Source organism: Myotis nattereri (assembly GCF_964212035.1).
Source record: "Myotis nattereri genome assembly, chromosome: 2".
Lineage (NCBI taxonomy): Eukaryota > Metazoa > Chordata > Mammalia > Chiroptera > Vespertilionidae > Myotis > Myotis nattereri.
In genome coordinates this window covers 208,494,108-208,509,845 of record NC_138076.1, presented here as the reverse complement: position 1 = coordinate 208,509,845, position 15,738 = coordinate 208,494,108, and the positions used below count along the sequence as shown (strand labels likewise).

Genomic DNA, 15,738 nt, shown 5'->3' with positions numbered 1-15,738 from the left:
CCTCTGTGGCACGCTGAGGTCCCCTCCCGGTAGGTCCCCTGTGGCCCCATCCCTTCCGGCCTCGATGGACAACCGTGATGAGGTCCTATCTTCCCCAGGACCCGGCCACCTGGCCTCACCACTACCGGATACTGAGCCTGGCCCACAGCAGATGCTCATTCAGTGCTTATTGCTTAGTCTGAGTGGCACTAAATTCTTGGAAACCTCAAGTTCTTGGAGAACAGCTCTGGCCTTGCCCGTGGACGTGAGTCCCCAGCTGAGAGGGTCCCTAGGTCTCCAGCGAGTGCCCCAGAGCAGGGATGGCCGCGGGGTGGCCAGGGCCCAGCCCAGCACCTGAGCGCCCCCCACCCCCCGCTGTTCCGCCAGACCGCACGCTCCGCCTTCTGCAAACGGCTGGGAGGGCAGCTTGGGCAAGTTCCCCTTCCGCTTCCTCCTGCCTCCGTCCCGCTGCTGCTGCTGCCGCTGCTGCTGCCCGGGGCGCCTACCAGGCTCTCCACTCCCTGGTGCCGAAGACGCTCCGCCGTCACCGCCGCCCCCAGGTCCCGACGCGATGCAGGCCATCAAATGTGTGGTGGTGGGAGATGGGTAGGTACCTGGCTGACCTTCCTCACAGCCCCCACCGGGGAGCCCTGAGACCCTGAGACCCTCCTGCACAGGTGTCCCCAGGAAGCCCCCTTACCTGTGGGAGTCTCGGAGGCAGCCAGGAGGACCTGCTCCTTCTCCCCGGAGCCAGAGGGAGCCGCTGGGGTGGGCTGAGGACACCTCACTCTCTCCGTCCACCTCACCCCGGGAGCCTCCTGGGTGGAGGGCAATGGACTGCGGGTGGCGGTGCCTGGGCCCCTCGCCTGTACCGCGGGGGCTGGGGCAGGCCTCCCATGGGACCTCCGTCTTCAGCTCAGTGGATGCAGGTGGAGGGTGGGGAGCCGAAAGCTGGCCCTTGTTCCCAGGCTGATCTGGGCTCTCGTCACTGGCTAATGCTGCTGTGTGGCCTTGGGTAAGTCACAGGGCCTCTCTGGACCTCGGCTTGACCGTCTGGGATCTCCCACCAGAGTTGGTGGGGTTCACCTCAGGCATTTTGAGGGGCTGTCCTGCACATAGTATGTGCTCAGTAAACGCCACCTCCTCCCCTCCCCCCGCAGCGGCCCGTTGGGAGGATGTGGGGGGATGTGGGTGAGAAGCAGAAGGAGGGACATGAGAGACGATCAGGGGAGGAGGGGGGCAGAAGAGGTGTGATTGCGGGGGTCAGTTTGGAACAGGCTGGGCTGAGGCGCCTTCTGGGTTGTCATGCCCTCGGTGGGCATCAGTGTCCTGAGCTGTGAGGTGACAGGTCCAGACGCCTCTCAGCAACAGTGCTCAGGGTCCAGCCCCTGGTTCGTCCTGGTTCTCCATAGGCCCAGCCCATCACATAACAGCTGGGCAGGCTTCTTGTCCGACTCTCCCATTCCACAGATGGGCAGCCCGAGGCCCCGAGAGACTCCGATCTTTCCCGGCCTGGGTCCCTGGGGCCCCGGCTCACTCTGACTCTGATGGGCCGAGGGGGCGGGCCAACTGATCAGGCTGCCCTCAGCTGATTCTGAGGCACCGCTCAGCTCCCCGTTATCTCCCTCCTGCCCACTTCTGCTTTGTATCTGATCTGAGGAGGTCAGGGCGGAAGCCAAGGGCAACGTTCCAGTCATTCAGGGTTACCTTGCTGGCAGGCCCTGGGGGCGGGGGTTGGGGAGGGGGGACAGGCAGCCAGCTCCTCAGAACAGGAAGTGACGAAACAGTGCAGTGGAGGCAGGGGAGACGGCCCGGCTGCCCCTTGGGCTTCCACCTGTGTCCCCTCCCAGCCCAGCAGGCCCTGGGAAGACAGCGTGTCTCAAGGGCCAGCACTATTTGCTTAGCACACCCTGGGCTCAGTCACACCCTCACCCACCCTGATATCAGGCCCAGTGAACAGGTGGGAGAACTGAAGCTCAAAGAAATTAAGTAATTTTTTCAAGACCTTACGGGATTGGAACCTGGGTCTTCTGACTCCAAATCTCTGAGCTCTGAGCTGCTGTGCTCGCTGATGAGGCAGGATGGTGGGGGGCAGGGCAGGCTTTCCCCAACAGCCGGGCCCTGTACTGAGCTTGGTTTTTTATGGGTTTCGTCTAATTTCCTTTTCAGCACATTCCTCTGAAGAGGGACTCACCCCTGTTTTCTAGATGGGGAAACTGAGGCATAGAAAGATGAAGGGACTGGCCCAAGTTGGTGCCGCAGGCAGGGGGTGGACCGGGTGTGAGGGCAGAGCCCTGGTCAAGCTCGGGAGTCCCTGCGGCATTGCCCGGTTCAGGGGTGTCCTGGGCACCCTCTGCTCTTAACCCTCAGGCCCCCATCAGCGCCACCTGGGAGAGCTTTTCACAACACAGGCTCCCAGTTCCGCCCCCAGCCGCGGGTCAGACTCTCTGGGGTGGGGCCTGACGTCTGCCCTTTGACAAGCACCCCGATGACTCCACGGTTCTCAGGTTTGAGAACACTGACACGGGGACCCTCAGATGGGGAAACTGAAGCCCAGAGGGGTGAGCCTGGGTCTTTCCTGAGGGCTGGGCTCGGGGACCAGGCCGGGCCTGTGACTGACGCCCTCCGGAACTTCCTGTCTTTCAGAGCCGTGGGCAAGACCTGCCTCCTCATCAGCTACACCACCAATGCCTTCCCGGGAGAGTACATCCCCACCGTGTGAGTCTCCGTGTGGGCGGGCCCCGGAGGGCGGGGCGACACGCATCGCCAAGCCCGCCCCCTTTTCAGGCACTTCTGTGTGCCCGCCACGTGTGGGCACTTGGGGTCCAGCAACCGGGAGATGCCCCAGCTGGTCTGCCTGGCAGGGCCCCTAAGGATCTGGCTGGGGAGGCGGCCACTGAGGCCGAGATGAACGGTCAGGGGGCAAGGCTGGGGGCTCCTAAAACGCAGAGAGACCGTGTCGGGGTGGGGGGTGCTGAAGGGGAGCAGGTGGCCTTCGAGAGGGCCTCGGGGAAGAGGGAGATGGGGGGGCCAGGCTGAGCGGGGGCAGGGAGGGAAGAGGGGCTGGGGCAGCGAAGGGGAGGAGAGGGGCAGGGTGGGGAAGGAGATGATCTGATCGAGGGGTTTGGTCACAAGGAGAGGAGATACCAGGGGGCACGTGTGTGTTGCGGGAGAGGGCAGTGCCCTCTGGAGGCCAATCAGAGGCCGTCCTCTCTCAGATGTGAAGTCGGAGTTGTCATTTGACATGTTTGTGACAAAGTGTGGGTGCCAGACTCAGGAAGGAAGGATAAGGGGGAGGCACCAGCCCCTCCCCGGCCGGTCCCCAGGGGCCCCCATCACTCACAGGGCAACTTCCCAGCGCTTAGCTCGGCATCCGAGGCCCTGTGTGGTCTTCTCGCAACCTCCCTGCCTCGCGTCACGGCCCCTTCAGTTCACCACACACTCCCAGGCATTTCCACGGCCGCTCGGGGCCTTTGCTCCGCTGTTCCCTCTGCCTGGGGTACCTGTCCTTCGCACATCCACATGGCTATGCCCGCCAGCCCCAGCTCTAGGGCCCCCTCCTCCAGGAAGCCTTCCTGATCTAGCCTGCAGGGTCTCTCACTCCCCAGAATGACGTCATTTGACCGTTGACCATGAGCCTGGGGAATGCAGGGCCCCAGCCCAGTGCCTTTCAGGCCAGCCCACTGTCCCCGCGCAGTGTCTACGCTCAGTGTAACCTACACCTTGTCTCAGACACAGGAGATACGTTTTGAGTTGACCTGACTTGAACTTCGTGGGGGGGCTGTAGGACTGATCGCAGCTACCATCCTTTGAGGGCCTGCTGCATGCTGGCCTCACAAAACGTCATTTGACCCTCATGGGAGCTGGGAATTACGATACCGGGTCACCCAGGAGGAAGAGGAAGCTCCCGGCCACTCAGGGGCCTGCCCTCAGGCTCCGGGGGGCCCTGAGTTCCCTCAACTGAGACACTGACCCGGCCCAGGCAGGAGCGGGGCGCAGACAGCCAGGACAGGGCAGGGACACCTGGACAGGGAGCCTGGAAAACCCACAACTGCCCCAGCTTGGTCCCGCCTCCCCATGGTGTGGCGCCCACGCACACCTCTCCCCACACTCGCCCTCATCTGCCAGGTCACCATCAATTATCAAAAAGCGAGGGCACCTCCCAGCGGAGGGAGGGCTGGCTCGGACCGAGCCGGAGCCGGAAGCAGGGATCCGTCAGGGGGAGGCCTGGTCACCCCGAGTGTGTTCCTGCCTCAGCCTGTCCCTGCTGGGCTGGAGGGCACGCTTGCTGAGGGCCCTTACACCAGTCACGTCCTCTCTCTGAGCCTCAGCTTCCCTTTCTGTAGGAGGCGGGGGCTGGGAGACGCCCAGCTCGTTGCCCGGCTGCCTCCTCTGTCCAGGGAGGCGGAAGGTGTGTTCTCAGAGGCAGGTGCTCTCGGCAACTCGGAGAGACTGGCCCCTGGTGAAGTCGCTTGGCCTGGGCAGCCTTGCAGAACAGCCAGAACGGATTGGACGAGGTCCACCCGCTGGACAGAGGAGCCGGTCAGAGACCAGGGCCGGCTTCACCACGCCCTGTCCCTGCAGCTGCAGGGGCCCCGTGTGCGTGGAAGGGGCCGCATTTGGTTTAATGCTCTCATATCCCCTCGTCTTGAAGTTCTTAATTTTTGAACAAGGGGTCCTGAGTTCTCATTTTGCACCGGACCCTGCAAAGTGTGTGACCAGCCCTGCCTGCCACCCCCCTTAGAGAGGGGCTCAGCTCGGACAGGCCCAGAGCAGCTCCTGGGGCCACACCTGCGCCCTGCAGCAGGGCGGGCATAGGTTATCCTGAGCCCTTGAAGGGCGGGGGCAGCAGGGGAGCGGGGCTAGGGAAACAGGCAGCTGGATAGAGGTGAGAAGAGCTTCTGGGGTAGGGAACGGAGGGTTTGCTCAGACCCCCACTTCACCGACCGGGAGACCAAACCTCTCTCGATGTTGGGGATGCAAAGACATGGCCGGGAGACCTGTGGCCAGGGGGTCTCCCCTTCCCACCATGTCCCCTTATAGCCGTCCTCAAATGGAAGCCCAGCTGAGCTTTCAAATGTGAAAAGCTCATGGCCCCGTTACCATTCAAGCCCATCTCCTACCCTGGCATCCAAAGCCTGGAATGCCGCCCCCCCCCCCCATCACCCCACACACGCCAGCTCCCCACAAGCCTCTGCGCTCTCCCCTCCCCACCATCCAGTTCCTGACCCAGGTATCACCCCCCGGACTCTGTCCTCTAGGTGGTCCCTCCCTCCACCCAGGCCCCTTGACGTCCTTCATAGCCGGTCCCCCCTGACTTCCCTGCTGGGATGGACGCTCTGGGCGGTCAGGGCCCTGTCCTTGTCTGTCCGTCCATCCATCCCACCAGCTGCTGGAACAGAGCTGAGCTCGTCAGGCAGGTCAAGCTGCAGTCTGCCCTGAGAAGGTGCTGGAACTAGGGCACCCCTTTCACCCGCCCCCCTTTTCCTCCTCCACTCCAGTCCAGGGTCAGGGCTGGTGAGTGCAGACAGAGGCCGCACAGACTCTGGGTGGAAACCTCCCAGCTGTGTGACGGTGGGCAGGTAACTCCCAGTCTCTGATTCTCGCTTTCCTTGTGTAAAACGGGGACGATGGCAGGTCCACTGAAATGACCTAGGCATGCGGGGCCTGGAAGAGCACTTGGCGCCCCTGGGTGCTCAGCAAATGGGCGCTCCCTGCCCTCCCCAGAGTTCGCAGTCAGCCCCAGGCCCCAGCTCAAACTCCACCGAGACCCCAGCCGTGAAGTTGCAGCGACCCTTGCCACACGGGCTCTGAATTGGGTAACAGGATCCAGTCCTGGCTCTGCCACCAACTGTGAGGTCTTGGGCAAGCCCCTTCCTGCCTCTGAGCCCATGTCTCCTCTGGCAGCGGGAGCGAGGGCTGGACACAGTGGTGTGTGAGGCCCTCTTGCCAAGGCCGCCTGTGGAGGAAGGGGGACCCCGGGAGCTGCAGGTCCCAGGGGGGGGTCCCCGCAGACATGCCCGGCCCTGACCGCTGGTCCTCGGGGGAGGGGCAGTGGAGCGTGTGCAGGGGCAGTGAGCACAAGGTCATCAGCGGCTCAGCGGCTCCCCACGGGGTGGCTTCAATGTCCTCTGTCTCTTTGGAGCCTCCCAATGGTCCCAAGAGACAGGGCTTTTTCACAACGAAGACAGCGAGGCTCAGAGAGGCTGGGCTGCTCACCCAGGGTCACACAGCCCGGACAAGACTTTACCAGGAGATCTCTGTTCCCTCCCAATTCTGGGGGACGGATCCCAGACGGCTGTCCCCAGGTTCCCTACTGGGGGTCATGGGAGAAGCAGGGTTCAGGTTCTTGTTTATGAGCTGCCTGGTCTTGGGGCCTCGGCTTCCTCATCTCTCTACTGGGAGGAACTTGAGGTCCTTTGGTCTTGGGTCACCTGGGACTTCAAGACCTATGGGATGAAGGCCCCTGGCCCTCTGCCCGGCCCCAGAGTAGGTGCTCGGTGTGGCTATAGATCCTAGGTGCAGCTCCCCCCGCCCCCGCCCGGCCACAGCCCCTGAGACCCTGGGGGGTGACCCGGAGAAGGCAGACACCTTTGGCTCAGGAATTTGGGGCGGCTTTTGGGCGCCAGAGTTTCAGACTGGACATTAGAGAAGAGAGTGTCCCAAGCTTATCCTGAAAGAAGCCAAAGACAACACAGACACTTATTTTCCTATCGTGCCCAGTGGCATCTCCTTGGACCTGAAATCCCAGTGGTAGGGGTGGTGCCCAGAGTAGGTACCTACTATGTGCCAAACACGGTGCTGGCCTCAGGGTGCAGTAAGGAACAAGCTCCTGCTTTTGAGGTGCTGAGTTCACCACAGATTACTGGTTGGGACCCAACCTGGCGGGGAATCAGGAAAGGCTTCCTGGAGGAGGTGGCATTGAGATAAGGCTGGGGGGGGGGGTGTTGTGTAAGAGTCAGCCCAGCAGAGGGAGGAAGGAGAGTGGGAAGTCAGGGAGGAGTTTGCAGAGCGTTCCAGGCAGGAGGGAGCAGGGCCATCTGAGGAGCTGAGAGTAACCAGGATCACTCCCCAAGTGCAGTGTGTTAACCTGCTGGGCTGTTGCCCTGGCTGGGTGGCTCAGTGGTTGGGGGTCGTCCCCCACACCAAAAGGTGTGGGTTCTAGTCCCCATCAGGGCACATACCTGGGTTGTGGGTTCAATCCATAGAGGAGGCAACTGATCAGTGTTTGTCTCTAACCTGGATGTGTGGGTGTGTTTTTTTCGCTCTCTCTCTCTTTCTCTCTTTCTCTCCCTCTGTCAATAGACATATCCTCGGGTGAGGATTTTTAAAAAAGTTAGGCTGTCAACTTTTGTTTTTGTTTTTTTGTATGTGGGGTCTTTCTCAGGACAGGTGTCTTTGGAGTTACTCTGGAGCATTAGGGCTCTGCAGCCTGTCACTGAGCAGCATTCCGGGAGGGCTGCATGGAGGAGGTGACATCCACGGCATGAGGAACCAGTGCCTTCTTCTCAGGAATGTGTGTAGTGAAAAATACTCTTGAATTGGTTTTGTGTGTTTTCTTTAATCTGTCAGCTTGTTAGATTGCCCGGAGTCCTCGCTGGTACTGGCAGGGAGATTTCAGGGGTCATGGTTGGTGCCCATGCCACCCTTTGGCATGTGTCTGTCCAGCGTGTGCCAATGGCATTTCCCCAAACCTCCTGTGACTGACAGCTTCAGTGTGGGTTGGATAACAAGGGAAACAACATCCCAGGACATCCCTCTAAAAGTGGAAGATGGAGAGGGTGGGCAATACCCCAGCTCCTGCCCCCTCTGGGGGGCGCCCTAGCATGGCCCACGCTGTCTCCCAGTGGCCCTGGCTGGCCGGAGCCCCACTTGCCCACTAGCTCACCCTGTGTCTGCTGCTGCCCTTCCTCTCCTCCCCACTGGCCTCCTGTAGCTGCCTGGACTCACTTCCCAAATAAACCACTTGTACCACCCCTCACCCCCGGGTCTGCTTCCGGGGAGACCCAGCCTAAGACGGGGATAAGTTCTTATTCAGCACATGCTGGGTGGCCAGCCTCGGTGGCCAGCACAGGAGGTGGGTACATTTATTCCGATCAAACCGTGGCGGGAATAGTATGCAGCCTTGAAAAGCCGCTTCTCCAAAGAACAGGTGAGGGCAGGAAACCAATCGAGGCGATGTTTCCCTCTATGCTTCCCCGAGTTTTTGAGTTTTTACGTTGCGAAAACCCACTTAATTGCGTGGTGCTGTGTGACTCTGGTCCTGTTGCAGGCCCTCTCTGGGTCTCCGCCTCCAGCAACCTGGGCCTGGACTAGAGGGCCCCGGGCTCTGGGCGGGAGACTGACCCTTCTGTCTTGCCCGCGCCCCGCAGATTTGACAACTATTCAGCTAACGTGATGGTGGACAGCAAGCCGGTGAACCTGGGGCTGTGGGACACTGCCGGGCAGGAGGACTATGACCGCCTCCGGCCCCTCTCCTACCCGCAGACGGTGAGCTCCCTGAGCCTTTCTTGCGGGCCGGCCTCTGCTCCCCCTGTTCCCTCTGCGTGGGGTGCCCTGGGGCCAGCTTGGCCTGGTGAACCCTGACCGTCCCCCAAGGCCCAGCTCGAGGACTCTGCCTTGTCCTCCCCAGGCACAGCCAGGGACTCCTCCCTCAGCCCCGCCCTCCATCCGTCCCCCTGACCACTCTGTCCTCTTCCCAGTCCCACCACCTGGGCCCCCTGTGGGTGGGGCAGGCAGACCCAGGATGGGGCTTCCATAGGGAGCCTAGGGCAGGGAACCCTGGGTGAGCTGGGTGGGGGGAGAAGAGACTGGGTAAGCCTGCAGGCGGCTCTGTGGTTGCTGGGCAACCACCACTCCCCACCCCCTCCACCCTTGACCTTCCCTCCAGGGCTGGTAACCGGATGGTGGGGTAGTGAGTGCCTGGTTAGGAGTGTGGATTCTGGAGCTCCAGGTGGCAAACCCGCTAACCTTTGCGGCCTCACTCTTCCCATCTGCGGAATGGGGGCGGCAGCCCTGCTGCCGGGTCTGCGTGAGGACAGGGCCTGGCCTTTGGGAGGTGTTGGGTAAAAGGCAGCAGCCTGGACCCTGCCCCCTTACCCTGGGCTGCGCCACTGCTCAGTGCTGCCAGGTGTGTGGAGGGGCTGCAGGTGGGGCACCCCGGGCCTCCCCTCACAGGTAGCCCTGGCCTGTCTGTCCCTAGGATGTCTTCCTCATCTGCTTCTCCCTCGTCAGCCCAGCCTCCTATGAGAACGTCCGTGCCAAGGTGAGCTGAGCTGTCCCTGGGGCAGTGCCAACCAGTGCTGGGGAGATTCCGGGATGAGACTGGGGGAGGGGGCAGGGCTCAGAGGGGGCTGGGAGTGTCAGCTTTATTGCCCGCCCTCTCTAACCTTGTCCTCTCTCCTACCTGCACAACCTCATGCCTGCCTCTTATCTCTGCACAAAATCACACCTCCTCTTTTCCTGCACCCACGTGCCCCCCCCCCCCCCGTGCAACCTTCTTCTCTCAAACTCATGCCGCCTCTTATCTTCTCACGACGTGGTGCCCCTTTTCTCCCCCCACTCTTGTGCCCCTCTCGTCCCCACGCCTGCCCAGTGGTTTCCCGAGGTTCGGCACCACTGCCCCAGCACACCCATCATCCTGGTGGGCACCAAGCTGGACCTGCGGGACGACAAGGACACCATCGAGAAGCTGAAGGAGAAGAAGCTGGCGCCTATCACCTACCCACAGGGCTTGGCACTGGCCAAGGAGATCGGTATGGGGCTCGGGCTCAGAGAGGGGACCTGGATGCCGGGAGAGCCCCAACTCAGCCTCTGGTGACTGTAGACATGGCTCCAGAACCAGGCTGTGCGGTCCTAACCCTGGCTGTGCGTGTGCTGGCTGTGTGACCCTGGGCCAATCACTTAGCCTCTCTGTGCCTGTTTCCTCATCAGTAAAACCTGGCTATAGGAATAGTTCTGGGAGAATTAAACGAATTAATACACAAGGCACCTAATAATAACTAACACGGCCTGGCTCCCAGCACCCACGCATGGGGATCTGTCAGTGTTAGCTATCTATCTATCTATCTATCTATCTATCTATCTATCTATCTATCTACCTATCTATCAGCCTAATATGCAAATTGTCCCCATGGGAGTTCGACCAGGAGACTGATTGCTCACTATGACGTGCGCTGACCACCAGGGGGTGGTATGGAATGAAGGAAGGCCCCAGAAGCTGGGATCCAGGGAAGGGAGGTCCTGGCCGGCAGCCAGAAGGCCCTGATTGCCGGCCAGGCCTAGGGACCCTAACTATGCATGCATTTCATTCACTGGGCCTCTAGTTATTAGTAAAAACCATAATCGGATCTTGAAATAAAGTGTGTTTTGCCCAGAGAGAAGCAGGAATGGAGTGGGGTGTGCTGTGGCCGCTTAGAGGACGAGCAGCCAAGTCAGGCTTGGGTTTTCCAGGAAGGCTTCCTGGAGGAGGCGCTTCTGCCTTGGGTTTGCAGGGGGAGGCTTTCCCTTTTGTCTCCTCACCTCCCTCCCCCTCCCAACTCCTCTCTGCCTCCTGATCACTGCCCAGAGAAGTAAAGTGGCTTTTTAAAGGTCACTCATCTAGTAGGTGGCAGAACTGGGATTTGAACACAGGACAGGAAGTTGCTTAGGGGCCTGATGGGCTGGCCTCTCCCATGGTGTTCCTAGTCTGGTCCTGACCGACCTACAGCCCAGGGCACACTTGCCCAAGAGCCCAGGCCCTCCAGTGGGTTTGGCCACTATGAGCAGTGACCCAGCTACCCAGGGCGCTCTGCCTCACCCCAGGGTCCTGCAGGCCCAGGATTTTGCCCCCAATCAGTGAGGCCTCCCCACCCCATCCCTGCCTCAGCCCCACCACTCTTCCTTCCGCCGGAACTGGGAGGGCCCTGGGGACTCACATCTCTTCACAGGAAGAGAAACCGCAGCTGCCACCTCCCCCTTCCCGTGACTAGCCCAGTGACATGGCCATCTTCCCTCGGGGACCTTCGCTCTGCTGAAGCCCTGGGTCCCATGCCCCATCCTGGGGGCTCTGGTCTGGCCTGCAGTCTTCCCTCACGAGTATGGGGGATGGCTCCCCCGCCTGCTCTCTTTCTGACCAGCCAGTCCCCCTGGACCCCTTCCACCAAGGCTGACGCCCCCGCCTGCCGTCAGCCCTTTCCCTTTAAAGCATGCGCTTCAGGATGAGTAGGGGCCTGAGAAGCCGGTGCTGCTCCTGGCTCTGGCACTGTCGGTGTGACCTGGAGCCAGTGGCCTCTCCCTGGGCCGCAGTCTCCCCACCTGCAAAGCCACCCACAGAGTCCCTAAAAGCCCTCTCCCCTCTGTAAGGAGATGACCTGGGGGTCCTGTCTTGGCCTCTAGCCAATCTCTCCTGGAGTTGATCCCAGTCGGGGGGTGGGGGGTGTCAGGGGCAGGGACTTTGAACTTGTCTTGGACCATCCCAGGCCAAGGGCTTTGGGGGTGGGGGGCTGCAGAGCTGCCCAGGCAGCAGCTGCCTCTGCCCATGGGCTCCTCCCCAGCCTGGAGTGAGGAGTTGTGGGGCAGCTCAATCTCCCATCCTGGGGGAGGGGCTCTCCTCTTATCCTCGGGCCGAGAGCCCCCGGCTTCCTCAGGGTGGCGTGTGACTGGACAAACACCCCCACCTCGAGGAGCCTCAGTTTCTTCATCTTGAAAATGGGGAGAAGCTAAGGAACGGTCAGACATTTGGGAGGTCCTGTGAGTGGGCCACGCGTGGGACAGGCCTCGTGGGGGAAGCAGGGCGGCAGGTGTGGGTCTCTTCTCTGGAAGGAGCTGAGGCGTGGAGAGATCGGTCACGAGCTGAGCCCTTTCCTTCCCGGGAAAGTATCAAACTCTGCCTCCCTTCCGCAAATTAAGGGCTGATGTGTCCAGGAGAGACACAGACCTGCTCCTGCGGGTCGTCACCCTCCCACTGAACTCAGGCTCCCTGTTCCAGGCATGAGAAAGCGGCACAGAGAGGCCAGTGCCCTGCTCTGCACGGCACAGCCCCGGTGGCCCCCAGCCTGGGGCGGGCACGTGTCTTGGGAGGGGGTTTTGCCCGGGATCCTCCCCTGACCTGGGCCTCTGCCCTCTCCCGGCCTCACCCAGATTCGGTGAAATACCTGGAGTGCTCGGCCCTCACCCAGCGAGGCCTGAAAACCGTCTTCGACGAGGCCATCCGGGCCGTCCTGTGTCCCCAGCCCACGCGGCCGCAGAAGCGCCCCTGCAGCATCCTCTAGGGGTGAGGCCCCTCCCCCACCCCCCACCCCATCGCACAGCAGACTGTAGCCGGCAGGGCCCTCCATTTCGCTGGGAGTGGTATTTAGACCAGGACAGAGGAGGAGAAGCAGTGGCTTCAGTTTCCCCATTTGCCTGAGCCAGTGCCACTCAGTGAGCCCGGTTCCCAGAGGGAAGGCCCAAGGTATGAGAAAAGGCCGGGTACCCTGAGCCAAGGCCTGGGGGTCACTGAGCCCCCACTCTGCCCTCCCTGCAGGAGGGCGGGGAAGAGAAGGGTTAGAGACACCTCAGCCCCTGCCCCCCAGGGGAGCCCAGTCCAGCCAGGGAGAACCGACCCCCACGTCCAGGGGTGGAGGCAGGGAAGACGGAGCTGTGAGACGATTGGGGCAGAAGAAGGATGGGGAGGACCGGGTGTGGGGGAAGAGCAGGGCAGGCCGTCCTGGCGGGCAGGCAACCTTGACCAGAAGCTGGGAGGTGGGAATGAGCTGCGAGCCCGGGAGGCTGTAAGCTGGGGCTGTAGATCCCGCTCGTCCCCACATTCTCACCTTGCCTGTCTCCCTCCAGGTGTCCCAGTCTTCCCAGCCAGATGGTTCCGACCCTCCAGGGCCCCCACCCAGAACCCGATGGCACCCCGGCTGACCACGCTGTCCCCTTCCTGTGGCTCTTCCTAGCACGTGCTCAGAGCTTGGTTGATGGTCTTCTCTGTGCTGGAGGCCCCCGAGGGTCCGAAGGTGTGAATCCGTAGGTGCTGTGTCCCGATCCCCTCATGCTCCTGCCTCCCCAGGGGCCGGAGGGGAGCCCCAGGACCCAATAAGCCCCCCCTGCATTACTGTGGTATGTCCCCCGGCCACATACGGCAGCGTGTACCCATTTACCCCAGCCCCGCCCGACCCCTGAACGTCCTTTGGAAACTTTGGGCCAGATGGTTGCCAGCCACCGCTTGTATGCCTCCGGAACGGGCCTCTCACTCCCCCTGAGGCATCCACTCCAGTATTGCTGGTCTTGCTTGTCTGAAAGTTCTTCTACTGCGCTCATATGAGTGTCTCAGAAGTGTGTCCCTCTGGCCTTAATGCTCCTTTTGGGACAACAGAAAACAATCAGATTTCCCAGAAGTCTGTGGGCACTGCCCAGCCAGCCTGAAGTCGGGGTGCAGCTGGCTCCTGCCGCCCTCGTCTTTCTGCTCCACTCGGGATCCTGAGCTGCCTCAGACCCTGCTCGCCAGGAACTTTGCTATTGCAAACAGAAAACCCGATTCAACCTGCTTAAGTAGAAAATAAATTTACTGATTCCAGTTTGGAAATATCATGTCTTCAGGTGCAGCATGATCGAGGGGGCTCAGATGGCATCGTCGGGGCTCACTCTCCTGGACCCCTTTGCCTTGCCTTCCGCTGTCTGGTTCATTCCCAGGAAGGCGACTCCCAGGGCTTTGTCCTTCCAGGTTCAAGTTCAGCAAAAAAGAGCAAGTGCTTGCCCCAGGCGAAGTTCCAATGAAGATGTACTCTGATTGGACCAGCTTAGGTCTCGGGTCCCATTTCAACCAGTCCTATTTGGTAGGGAGCTGCTGGGCTCTGCTGGGCTGGGCCACACCCCCAGGGTGGAGGGGTGGGTCCCTACATGGAGACGGAGAGCCTTGCAGGGAATTTGGGAACATGGGTGTCAGGCAGCTGGAAACTCGCGGCCTCTCCTACTGGAGGTCACAGGAAGGTGTCCAAGGGCATAAAGAAGCAATGCCAGTCCCCACAGGCACTAAGCAAAGGGGAGTTTCTTTAAAGGAGAGCTGGCGCTGTTGGAAGGATCGAGAAATTCATCTATAAAGCGGGCAGTGCCCGGTATGGAGTCAGTCACCTTAGTCTTTGCCAAGTTACAAATGCCAGACTTCCCACTCCTGTGGACAATGACACGTCTTTGTCTAAACTTCCCCCACTCATTCTGCACAGGTAGTGAGCACTCACTCTGGGCCAGGTGCGGTTCTAGGTTTGGGGTCGGGGAGGGAGGGTGGCGGGGACAGGTCCAGGCGCGGGGATCCAGGCGTGCACAGGAGCTCCTGACCTAGTTAGCTGGCATCCGGAGAGGCTAACATAAAGGAATAAAAAAAGAGACGGAAAACTCCGCCCCTGACAGCTCAGAGTCCCCGAGTCCCAGCCCTGTGAATCGCTTTGAGTTTCTATTTTCTTCTCCCCAGAGCCCCAGCCACCCACGCTGCCCCCCAAGTCCTGACGTTCTAGGCAGGACCCTCTCACACCCCTGCCTCCCCGAGCCTCACCCTCTTGAAAGGAAGTGAGTGCAGGGGGAAACCCCCGCCTTTATGAGTTTCAGCTCAGACGAGTTTATGTTTTTAAAGTTACTTCTCGTATGAAACAAAAATCTCACAGTAAAACCAACACTCGATGGAAACAGATGTGGTGGGTTGAGCCTCCACCCGGATCCTCAATGTTTCAAAGCCCAGAGGTGCCCCCTCTCCTGGGGCCAGAGTCTGAGGGGGGGCGGTCTCCGTCTGCTTCCTGCTCTTCCTGGGCCCCGGAGGCCTGGCCACACCCCAGCTCCCTCTCTCCTCCTGCACTCACACCTCCACGGGCAGACTGGACTCTCACATCCTCAAAGCCACATCCACCCCAGCCTTTGCACAGCGGATCTGGTCCCCTTTCCTCGAACAATTTCCTCGGCTCCTCAAACTTCCCTGCATGCCTACCCCAGTGGACACGTCACTGCTTTATTCCAATGACGTCATAGAATTTATCTATTCATTGTGGGTCTCACCTGGCACCTATTAGCTCACTTAACCCTCCTCCTCGCCTTCTGAGGCGGGGACTAGCAGCTCTTGTTCTGCAGAGAAGGACATGGGTGCACAGGAGGGCACAGGAATTAGGACTCAGCTCATTAAGACACTATTTTCCTCTCTCTGCCACGGCACCCTCCTCCTTGCTATCAGAATCCTAGTTCTGTGCAGAGCAGCAATGTATCTAACCCCAGACAAAAATACTTGTTTTCCTAGCCTGCTTGGCAGCTGGGGTTCCAAGATCACACAGTTCTGGCCAACAAGACATAAGTGAAAGTCAGCTGGAGAGGTGGCATCTGTGATGTTTTTGTCCTCCCCCCCCCCCTCCAAAATGCCCTTTGTTCTGCCCTCTTTCCTGCCTTGAATACGGATGTGATGTCTGGAGCTGCAGCAGCCATCTTGCGAACCTGAAGCCAGCCGCATGAAGATGCCCACTCACAGGCTAAGAATAGAGGAGCAGAAAGAGAGAGAGAGAAAACAGCCTGGATCCTTGACAACTTTGATGGGCAGCTGAACCAATGCCAATGGCCGCTTTATTACGGCAACAAAATGAAAATGAAACCACCTGTTTGTTTCCTCGCCGCTGGCCAGGCCTACTGTTAGCTGGCGGCATTTGTAATTGAGGTCTCAGGGCTTCTAGCCCCTTGCTTTTCCCACTGTCTCAGGTGCCCAGCACTCACTGTTCATGGGCGAGTCACTTGTTTTTGCTCTGCAAATTGGCTGAGGACGGCGGG

At 60.5% G+C, this 15,738-nt stretch overlaps 1 protein-coding gene across 1 annotated transcript; it reads left to right on the top strand.

Annotated features, from left to right (window-relative positions):
* Positions 1–391: 391 nt before the first annotated feature.
* On the top strand, positions 392–13,535 carry RAC2 (Rac family small GTPase 2). Its single transcript, XM_081083861.1, has 7 exons — positions 392–585; positions 2,626–2,697; positions 8,352–8,469; positions 9,182–9,244; positions 9,575–9,734; positions 12,100–12,232; positions 12,793–13,535. Exons 1-6 carry the CDS (start codon positions 551–553, stop codon positions 12,228–12,230), a joined length of 579 nt encoding a protein of 192 aa, XP_080939987.1. The 5' UTR covers positions 392–550; the 3' UTR covers positions 12,231–12,232; positions 12,793–13,535.
* Positions 13,536–15,738: the final 2,203 nt, after the last annotated feature.